The sequence below is a fragment of the Oncorhynchus clarkii genome, chromosome 7 (assembly GCF_045791955.1).
Source record: "Oncorhynchus clarkii lewisi isolate Uvic-CL-2024 chromosome 7, UVic_Ocla_1.0, whole genome shotgun sequence".
Taxonomy (NCBI): Eukaryota; Metazoa; Chordata; class Actinopteri; order Salmoniformes; family Salmonidae; genus Oncorhynchus; species Oncorhynchus clarkii.
The window spans coordinates 28688854-28700056 of NC_092153.1; the positions used below are offsets into that span (position 1 = coordinate 28688854).

General features: G+C 39.9%; 2 protein-coding genes across 2 annotated transcripts; both read left to right on the forward strand.

The window, feature by feature from the left end:
* The first annotated feature begins 899 nt into the window (after positions 1–899).
* Positions 900–4926, forward strand: LOC139413176 (zinc finger protein 436-like). Its single transcript, XM_071160274.1, has 2 exons — positions 900–1382; positions 2076–4926. The coding sequence occupies exons 1-2, from the start codon at positions 1115–1117 to the stop codon at positions 2804–2806; spliced, it is 999 nt and encodes a 332-aa protein (XP_071016375.1). The 5' UTR covers positions 900–1114; the 3' UTR covers positions 2807–4926.
* Positions 4927–5964: 1038 nt separating this feature from the next.
* Positions 5965–10699, forward strand: LOC139413175 (zinc finger protein 436-like). The gene is made up of 2 exons (XM_071160272.1): positions 5965–6488; positions 9531–10699. Exons 1-2 carry the CDS (start codon positions 6143–6145, stop codon positions 10256–10258), a joined length of 1074 nt encoding a protein of 357 aa, XP_071016373.1. The 5' UTR covers positions 5965–6142; the 3' UTR covers positions 10259–10699.
* The last annotated feature ends 504 nt before the right edge of the window (positions 10700–11203 follow it).

The window sequence follows — 11203 nt, forward strand, 5'->3', positions numbered from 1 at the left end:
GAAACGTGGCTGGGTTTTTCAGCATGACAATGATCCCAAACACATGGCCCGGGCAACGAAGGAGTGGCTTCGTAAGAAGCATTTCAAGGTCCTGGAGTGGCCTAGCCAGTCTCCAGATCTCAACCCCATAGAAAATCTTTGAAAGTCCGTGTTGCCCAGCAACAGCTCCAAAACATCACTGCTCTAGAGGAGATCTGCATGGAGGAATGGGCCAAAATACCAGCAACAGTGTGTGAAAACCTTGTGAAGACTTACAGAAAATGTTTGACCTCTGTCATTGCCAACAAAGGGTATATAACAAAGTATTGAGATAAACTTTTGTTATTGACCAAAAACTTATTTTCCACCATAATTTGCAAATAAATCCATAAAAAATCCTACAATGTGATTTTCTAGATTTTTTTCCCTCATTTTGTCTGTCATGGTTGAAGTGTACCTATGATGAAAATTACAGGCCTCTCTCATCTTTTTAAGTGGGAGAACTTGCACAATTGGTGGCTGACTAAATACTTTTTTTGCCCCACTGTACATGATGTATTGTAACACCATGTAGGAGCAGTATAGACCTAGTCTGTTCATTATATACATCTACATGATGTATTGTTACGCCATGTAGGAGCAGTATAGATCTACAGTCGCTGGCTACATATTTAGAATTGACCTAATGAAACTACCTTAAATGTGCTGTAGTAAAAAAATAATATTCGCACTAATCAATCAACACATTCAGGTCTTTGTATGTCTCAATATAATATTATTATTTAATTAAATCCATTTAAAATAATCTTTGTCTGAAAATAAAATATGATCCTCAACTGCATTTCCCTTCCAGTCAGCACACGACGACGTGTGTCTTTCAGGCGACGCTGCCAGTGTGACGTATAATCTAGTGGACGGTTCTTCAGAAACAGCTGGTCAACCACCTCGGTAGCTTGCTAGCCAACATAGCCGAAAGATTCAAGCTATTTACACGCTTTCGGTGTATATTAGCTACTGTGTTTTAGACACACTTCTGTCGTATCTACTTGTTAACCTATTTAATTTAATATTACGTTATTTTGTGTTAGTCAGCTATAGTAGCTGGCTGGTTAAGTTAGCATTAGCCTAGTCGCTAATGAAAGCTAACATCCCGAACATGAGCTCCCTAAACTACTCTCCTCCTGTTAAAGAAGAGGAGGTCTGCTGGACGGAGAAAGAAGCTCTGGGGCTGAACATTGTCGTGAAAGAGGAGAAGGAAGAGGAGGATGTTACAGTTAAACAAGAAGTAGAAGGTGAGGCTGTTACAGTGAAAGAAGAGGAAGACGCGTTCAGAGTGAAAGAGGAGGAGGATGTTACAGTGAAAGAAGAGGATGCAGTTTTTGAAGTGGAAGGAGAGGAGACAGGTCAGAGTAACACCAGTAAATACTAATATTTGTACACAAACGTTGTTTTAAAGCAGCAATGGTTTTTGTTTTGCATACATTTTAAAGTGAAAAATCAGAGTCTTGTGTCCATTACTGTTGAATTGCCCAGCTAACTATACTGAACAAAAATATAAATGCAACAATTTCAAAGATTTTACTGATTTACGGTTCATAGAAGTCAATTGAAATAAATAAATTAGGCCCCAATCTATAGATTTAATAACTGGGCAGGTGCGCTGCCATAGGCCCACCCACTGGGGAGCCAGGCCCAGCCAATCGGAATGAGTTTTTCCCCACAAAAGGGCATTATTACAGACAGAAATACTCTTCAGCACATTACCACATGACTTCTTACTTACATTCCTTGTTTTACAAACATTGCCAAGCTGCTTATTTGTTTTCTTGTTGTTGTGTTTTTTGGTGTAATCAGTCATGGCAAAAAAATATTTGGGCTGGTAAAAAAATCTGTGGCATGTATATTCTTTCATCTTCCTACTGACCAGTGACTGGTATATTCTTTCATCTGCCTGCTACAGTGGCTGGTATATTCTTTCATCTGCCTGCTGGTGGACCACAATCAAACTAAAACAAGACTTAGAAGACATTTGTCAAAGTTTGTAAAAACATTGAAACATTCACTACATTGACTGTCTGACTTTGTCGTTCACACAGGAGAGAGATGTGACCATCGTGGATCCTCTTGGGAGCCTCAACAACATCATGATGCTGACGAGGCAGAGAAGAGTCTCTCCAGATCAGAACACCTCAAGAAACACCATCAGAGACCCACAGGAAGGAAACCTCACTGCTGCTCTGACTGTGGGAAACATTGCAAATCTTCATCAAAACTAAAAATACACCAGCGAGTACACACAGGAGAGAAGCCTTATAGCTGTGATCAGTGTGGCAAGAGTTTTACTCAGTCAAGTAGCCTGGTATCACACAAGAGAACACACACAGGAGAGAAGCCTTATAGCTGTGATCAGTGTGGCAAGAGTTTTACTCAGTCAAGTAGCCTGGTATCACACCAGAGAACACACACAGGAGAGCAGCCATATAGCTGTGATCATTGTGGCAAGGGTTTTACTCTGTCAACCAACCTGGTATCACACCAGAGAATACACACAGGACATCAGCCATATAGCTGTGATGTATGTGCAGATAGTTTTACTACGTCAAGCCAGCTGGTAGTACACCAGCGAGTACACACAGGAGAGAAACCTTATAGCTGTAATCAGTGTGGGAAGAGTTTTACTCAGTCAAACAGCCTGAAATCACACCAGAGAACACACACGGGAGAGAAACCTTATAGCTGTGATCAATGTGACAAAAGATACTCTCATTCAAGTAGTCTGATTAAACATCAGAAAATACATGCAGGAGATCCACAGAGTGTGGAATGATCTGCAACACCAGACCTGGGTAGTAGAACACAGAGTGTGGAATGACCTCCAACAACAGATTGATACAGTTGAAGTCGGAGGTTTACATACACCTTAGCCAAATACATTTAAACTCAGTGTTTCACAATTCCTGACATTTAATCATAGTAAAAATTCCCTGTCTTAGGTCAGTTAGCTTCCCACAATAAGTTTTGGCCCATTCCTCCTGACAGAGCTGGTGTAACTGAGTCAGGTTCATAGGCCTCCTTGCTCAAACACACATTTGAATTTATTTCACCTTTATTTAACCAGGTAGGCTAGTTGAGAACAAGTTCTCATTTGCAACTGCGACCTGGCCAAGTTATAAGCAATTCGACACATACAACAACACGTAGTTACACATGGAATAAACAAAACATACAGTTAATAATACAGTAGAACAAAATAAAATAATAAGTCTAGATACAGTGAGTGCAAATGAGGTAAGATAAGGGAGTTAAGGCAATAAATAGGCCATGGTAGCAAAGTAATTACAATTGAGCAATTAAACACTGGAATGGTAGATGTGCAGAAGATGAATGTGCAAGTAGAGATACTGGGGTGCAAAGGAGCAAGATAAATAAATAAATACTGTATGGTGATGAGGTAGATAGATGGGCTGTTTACAGATGGGCAATGTACAGGTGCAGTGTTCTGTGAGCTGCTCTTTACACATTTTCTACGGGATTGAGGTCAGGGCTTTGTGATGACCACTCCAATACCTTGACTTTGTTGTCCTTAAGCAAATTTTGCCACAACTTTGGATGTATGCTTGGGGTCACTGTCCTTTTGGAAGACCCATTTGCGACCAAGCTTTAACTTCCTGACTTATCTCTTAAGATGTTGCTTCAAAATATCCACATCATTTTCCTCCTCATGATGCCATCTATTTTGTGAAGTGCACCAGTCCCTCCTGCAGCAAAGCACCCCCACAACATAATGCTGCTACCCCCATGCTTTATGGTTGGGTTGGTGTTCTTCGGCTTGATAGTTTCCCCTTTTTCCTCCACACATAACGATGGTCATTATGGCCAAACAGTTATATTTTTGTGTCATCAGACCAAAGGACATTTCTCCAAAAAGTATGATCTTTGTCCCCATGTGCAGTTGCAAACTGTAGTCTGGCTTTTTTTATGGTGGTTTTGGAGCCGTGGCTTCTTCCTTGCTGAGCGGCCTTTCAAGTTATGTCGATATAGGACTCGTTTTACTGTGGATATAGATACTTTTGTACCCGTTTCCTCCAGCATCCTCACAAGGTCCTTTGCTGTTGTTCTGGGATTGATTTGCACTTTTCGCACCAAGTACATTCATCTCTAGGAGACAGAACACGTCTCCTTCCTGAGCAGTATGACGGCTGCGTGGTCCCATAGTGTTTACATGTGCATACTATTGTTTGTACAGATGAACGTGGTACCTTCAGGCGTTTGGAAATTGCTCCCAAGGATGAACCAGACTTGTGGAGGTCTACAAAAAAAAATCTGAGGTTTTGGCTGATTTCTTTTGATTTTCTCATGGTGTCAAGCAAAGAGGCACTGAGCTTGATGGTAGGCCTTGAAATACATCCATGGGTACACCTCCAATTGACTCAAATGATGTCAATTAGCCTATCAGAAGCTTCTAAAGCCATGACAACATTTTCTGGAATTTTTCAAGCTGTTTAAAGGCACAGTGAATTTAGTGTATGTAGACTTCTGACCCACTGGAATTGTGATACAGTGAAATTGTATACAGTAAACAATTGTTGGAAAAAATACTTGTCACGCACAAAGTAGATGCCCCAACCGACTTGCCAAAACTATAGTTTGATAACAATAAATGTTTGTTGGTTGACAAATTAGTTTTAATGACTCCATCCTAAGTGTATGTAAACTTCCGACTTCAACTGTACATCTACATGATGTATTGTTACACCATGTAGGAGCAGTATAGACCTAGTCTGTTCATTATATACATCTACATGATGTATTGTTACACCATGTAGGAGCAGTATAGACCTAGTCTGTTCATTATATACATCTACATGATGTATTGTTACACCGTGTAGGAGCAGTATGGACCTAGTCTGTTCATTATATACATCTACATGATGTATTGTTACACCATGTAGGAGCAGTATAGACCTAGTCTGTTCATTATATACATCTACATGATGTATTGTTACACCGTGTAGGAGCAGTATGGACCTAGTCTGTTCATTATATACATCTACATGATGTATTGTTACACCAAAAAAAAAGGGAAATTATATTATTTTATACTAATACAATTGCTCATAGAAAGATTTAGTTTAACATGTAATTCTCAAAGGCAGGGGTCTGAATTATTGTCTCCCATGTTTTCAATACTCCAGCACCCTCCCCTTGGGAGGATAATGACACTCAAATGTTTTATGAGATTAGAGAACACATTGGGTGGGATCTTAGACCATTCCTCCATACAGAATCTCTCCAGGTCCTTAATTTATTTTGTCTGCGCTTGTGGACTGTCGTGTTTAATTCAAACCACAGGTTTTCAATGGAGTTCAAGTCCGAAGACTGAGATAGCCATTGAAAATGTTGATTTTGTGCCTAATTAACCATTTCTTTGTGGATGTTGATGTGTCTTGTTGGAAGATCCACTTATGGCCAAGTTTCAGCCTCCTAGCAGAGGAAACCAGGTTTTGGGCTAAAATATCATGGTAGTGGGTAAAGTTTATTTAGTTAGTTATTTTATACAGTACTTTTTGCTCATCTTTATCAAGGGTATCAATAACTATGTGCTTATTTTGATATCTAGTTATTTGACTTAATCAGAAATACAGATGTGGAGTAGATGTAGAGTTTGTTTTTGAAATTCTCATACAAAAATCTGAACTAATCAAACAACACTTGTTGCTCTTTGTACGTGTTGACATAATATTATTATTTAATGGAGAGGGAAAAAACGTTTCCCTAAACTGCTTTATAATATTATAATTCAATGAAGAAGAAGAAAAGTTTTCCCTCCTCAACTGCGTCCCTCCTCAACTGCGTTTCCTCCCTCCAGACAGCAGATGGCGATATGTGTCTTTCAGGCAATGTTTCTAGTGTGATGTATAATCTAGTGGACGGAACGCTTCTTCAACAACTGCAGCCACCTCGGTAGCTCGCTAGACAACCAAGTCGGAACATTCAAGTTCTTTAGACAATTCCGTGGTTTATTTGCCACTATGATTTAAGCATACCTATGTGGAAACAACTAGCTACCCCATTTAATTGAATATTTACCTAAGTCAACTAGCTGGCTGGTTAAGTTAGCACTATTCTAGTCGCTAATGCTAACTAGCTATTATCCCCGACAATGAGCTCACTAAGTTTATCTCCTTCTGCTGAAGAAGAGGAGGTCTGCTGGACGGAGAAAGAAGTTCTCATGAAAGAGGAGGAGGAAGAGGAGGCTGTTACAATACAGATACAAGTAGAGGGTGAGGCTGTTACAGTGAAAGAAGAAGAGAAAGACGCCTTCAGAGTGAAAGAGGAGGAGGATGTTACTGTGAAAGAAGAGGAAGATTCGGTTTTTGGAGTGGAGGATGAAGTGAAAGAAGAGGAAGACGTTTTAGGAATGAAGGATGAGGAGGGGGAGATTACTGTCACATTAGAGGAGGATGAAGAAGAGAAGACTGGAGAACTGATTAACACCAGTAAATACAGTGAGTACTATCTTATAAAATAGGGACATTGATCTGATAAACACCAGTGAGTACCATCTTAACAGGGACACAAACTCTGCTGTTGTTGAACTAATGTGTCATTTTTAAAAGGGCATTCTACACTTGAATATGCTTTTGTACTGTCAGAATTGTTCATGACGTCCTCCAGTGACTTTTTAAAAACTTTGCTGTTGAAAAGTGATATATAAATACAGTAAAGTATAAACACACTAAAGGGAAACGAATAAATGTTTTGAGCAAAATAGTGTTCTTTTTTTAGACAACTGCAAACTAGAAGGAGTGAGTGATGTCATAGTAAGGCCTTCAAGGAGTTGGCTTGATGGGAAGTCGTGATGTCATCCAATAGGCGACTGATCTTCATGTGAATATTTATTATTCTTTTCAAAATCCTTAATGTTCTGTCAAGTTGGTTGTTGATCATTGCTAGAAAGCCATTTTCAAGTCTTGCCATGGACTTTCAAGACGATTTAAGTCCAAACTGTAACTAGGCCATTCGGGAACATTCAATGTCATCTTGGCAAGCTCCTCCAGTGTAGATTTGGCCTTGTGGTTTAGGTTATTGTCCTGTTCGTACAGCTTTTTGTTTTCAGATCTCTGAAATTCACATTTAGTGGCTCCTTATATTACGCTGGGAAAACAGTTTTCATGGGCACAGATCCTAAATCATTTCAGAGTTCGCACTATTCAATGGTTCTAACCGAGAGTCACCTTAACACCCAAATGGATACTGTCATTTACAAATAATACATTTTCTTCACATTTTCAAACAGTTCATTTATATTTTCCAACAGGGCTATACATTTGGGTGAGTTTTTTTTCTCACCTGAGTAGCCTCGTTTCACTGCCAAAAATAAAATTAAACCATCTAGTGTTCAGCGAAATAGCAACACAATGTCAAATACAGGTAGCCTAGTCAAATAATTAACATCCAATCACATTAACCGTTACTCTCTCACGTGAATTCCATTAACGGTCCGTATGTAGCCAAACGTAGCTGCTCCTCATATTGGTATCTGTACTGATGGCGCAGGGAGACATAGTAGAGTGGTAATGCGCGTGCAAGCAATTGACGCCACTTGGGTACACTGCAGCATCCACCGACAGGCTCTTGCTGGAAAAAGTTTGCAATGATATGGGCAGCAACCATGTAACGCTTTTACAACATACAGAAGTGCTCTGGTTGTCAAGGGGCAAAGTATTGACACCTTTTTTGTTTTAATTGAGAGTCGAGCTTAAAGTTTTCTTTAGTGATCATCATTTTCACTTGTCTGACCGCTTGCATGATGACGAGTTTCTCACACGACTGGCCCATCTGGGTGATGTTTTTTCTCGCCTGAATGATCTGAATCTAGGATTACAGGGACTCTCCACAACTATATTCGATTTGCGGGATAAAAATGAGGCTATGATTAAGAAGTAGGAGCTCTTCTCTTCACTTTAGTATTGCCAGTGTAAAGGTATAGCTTCCGACCCTCTCCTCGCTCCTACCTGGGCTTGAACCAGGAACACATCGACAACAGCCACCCTCGAAGCAGCATTACCCATATAGAGCAAGGGGAACAACTACTCCAAGTCTCAGAGCGAGTGACGTTTGAAACGCTATTAGCGCGCACCCCGCTAACTAGCTAGCCATTTCACATTGGTTACACCAGACTAATCTCGGGAGTTGATAGGCTTGAAGTCATAAACAGCGCAATGCTTGAAGCATTGCGAAGAGCTAATGGCAAAACGCACAGAATTGCTGTTTGAATGAATGCTTACGAGCCTGCTACCATCGCTCAGTCAGACTGCTCTATCAAATCATAGACTTAATTATAATATAATAACACACAGAAATGCGAGCCTTAGGTCATTAATATGGTCCAATCCGGAAACTATGATCTCGAAAACAAAACTTATATTCTTTCAGTGAAATACGAAATCGTTCCGTATTTTATCTAACAGGTGGCATCCATAAGTCTAAATGTTCCTGTATATTGCACAACCTTCAATGTTATAATTATGTAAAATTCTGGCAAATTAGTTCGCAATGAGCCAGGTGGCCCAAACTGCTGCATATACCCTGACTCTGTTGCAAGAGAAGTGACACAATTTTCCTAGTTAAAATAAATTAATGTTAGCAGGCAATATGAACTAAATATGCAGGTTTAAAAATATATATTTGTGTATTGATTTTTAAGAAAGGCTTTGATGTTTATTTTTTTTATTTTTTTACCTTTATTTAACTAGGCAAGTCAGTTAAGAACAAATTCTTATTTTCCATGACGGCCTAGGAACAGTGGGTTAACTGCCTTGTTCAGGGGCAGACTGTGTGTGGAAAATGATTTAAGACTGGGACTCTCCAATACAACCCAAAATTGCAGGGTTATGTGCATCCTTTCAAGCACACCCATCTCATTAACCTGTGGTGAGTTATTCACAATTTTCATTTAACAAATAAGATTTTGTTTGTAAGATGGTTAAATAAAGAGCAAAATTATTGATTTATATTATTTTTTGTGCCCTGGTCCTCTGTCAATTTCCAACAGCCGGGTTGTGACGAACTTATGTTTAATAAATGTATTGTATAGTGTGTGTGTGTGGCAGGCTAACAATAATGGCAAAAAACAACACTTGAGAGTGCGCTGACCCTGGAGCAAGAGGGGGTACGCAGCTGGACGTTTCCTCATTAGCATGGAGGAGTTTCTCCAACCAAATTGCCCTCGTTCCACAATTTTAACAAGCACAGAAAGGGGTCTATATTGGAGACCAAAAGTAATCTGGCACACTGCTTAGAGTTTCACCAACTAACTTATTTCTAGCCTACAATCATCGATGTTACTACTAATGTGAAAACAAGACAAAATATGACTATTGTTGCTCACTTGACTGTCTTAAGACAATTGTCAAATAATTTAACCGATGTCAATTGTTGTACAACTACATGGGTACGCTCTGGGCATCACCGTTTACCTCAAATAAACAGCTGATTTCTGCTGTTGTGGGCCTTTAACCATCTGAATGACTTTGTCATTCACACAGGAGAGAGACGGGACTATAGTGGATCCTCTGGGGAGCCTCAACAACAACATGATGCTGACGAGGCAGGGAAAAGTCTCTCCAGATCAGAACTCCTCAAGAAACACCAGCAAAGACCCACACGGAAGAAATCAAACTGCTGCTCTGACTGTGGGAAACATTGCAAATCTTCATCAGAACTTAAAATACACCAGCGAGTACACACAGGAGAGAAATCATATAGCTGTAATAAATGTGGGAAGAGTATTACTCCGTCAAGTAGCCTGGTATCACACCAGAGAACACACACAGGAGAGAAATCTTATAGCTGTGATCAGTGTGGCAACAGTTTTACTAATTCAAGAAACCTGCTATCACACCAGAGAACACACACAGGAGAGCACCATTATAGCTGTGAGCAATGTGGAAAAAACTTTTCTCGGATAGGACACCTTAAAGGACACCAGAGAACACACACAGGAGAGAAACCTTATAGCTGTGATCAATGTGGCAAGAGTTTTACTAAGTCAAACAACCTGGTATCACACCAGAGAACACACACAGGAGAGCAGCCATATAGCTGTAAGCAATGTGGGAGGAGTTTTTCTCAGTCAAACAGCCTGGATAGACACCAGAGAACACACACAGGAGAGAAGCCTTATAGCTGTAATCAGTGTGGGAAGAGTTTTACTCAGTCAAGCAACCTGGTATCACACCAGAGAACACACACAGGAGAGCAGTCATATAGCTGAGAGCAATGTGACGAGATACTCTCATTCAAGTGGTCTGATTAAACATCAGAAAATACATGCAGGAGATCCACAGAGTGTGGAATGATCTCCAACACCAGACCTATATAAATCAAATCACATTTTATTTGTCACATACACTTGTTTAGCAGATGTTATTGCGGTTGTAGCAAAATGCTTGTGTTTCTAGCTCCAACAGTCCAGTAATATAAGTACTTTCTAACAATACACACAATCTAAAGGAATGTAATTAAGAATATATAAATATTTGGATGAGTGATGTCAGAGCAATATAGACTAAGATACAGTAGAATAGGATAGAATACAGTATATACATATGAGATGAGTAATGCATAGACAGATACAGTAGAATAGGATATAATACAGTATATACATACCAGATGTGTAAACATTATTAAAGTGACCAGTGTTCCATTCCTTAAAGTGGCCAATGATTTCAAGTCTGTGTATGTAGGCAGCAGCCTCTCTGCGTTAGTGATGGCTATTTAACAGTCTGATGGCCTTGAGATTGATAAACATATTCTGTCTCTCGTTCCCAGCTTTGATGCACCTGTACTGACCTCGCCTTCTGAATGATAGTGGGGTGAACAGGCAGTGGCTCGGGTAATAACAAAGAACAAATGTGTGTGCCTGAGGGGAAATTAACTTTTATACAGCCAAAAGGGGTGAGAAATTACACCAATATCAGTGGACAATTTGCACTAATGTAAATTAACATAGATGATGGAACATATTCCCTTTTCGCTGACGTGATGAACCGCTAAGGGAACATAGGTATTTCCCATCTAAACCATGTGTGACCTCTCACCTCTCTGGCTGTAGAAGTGTTCTTCCTAACCAATCCCTCAACAGCTCTCTGACTGAGCTCCACCCCCACTCGGTCTTCAGAGGAGAGGAAGGCTAAGGAGGGATGGAAGGATGAATGGA

Coding starts and splice junctions, on each gene's coding strand:
- LOC139413176 (XM_071160274.1), top strand. CDS start 1,115: ATGAAAGCTAACATCCCGAACATGAGCTCCCTAAACTACTCTCCTCCT. Junction 1,383..2,075: donor AGTGGAAGGAGAGGAGACAG/GTCAGAGTAACA, acceptor TCGTTCACACAG/GAGAGAGATGTGACCATCGT.
- LOC139413175 (XM_071160272.1), top strand. CDS start 6,143: ATGAGCTCACTAAGTTTATCTCCTTCTGCTGAAGAAGAGGAGGTCTGC. Junction 6,489..9,530: donor GATTAACACCAGTAAATACA/GTGAGTACTATC, acceptor TCATTCACACAG/GAGAGAGACGGGACTATAGT.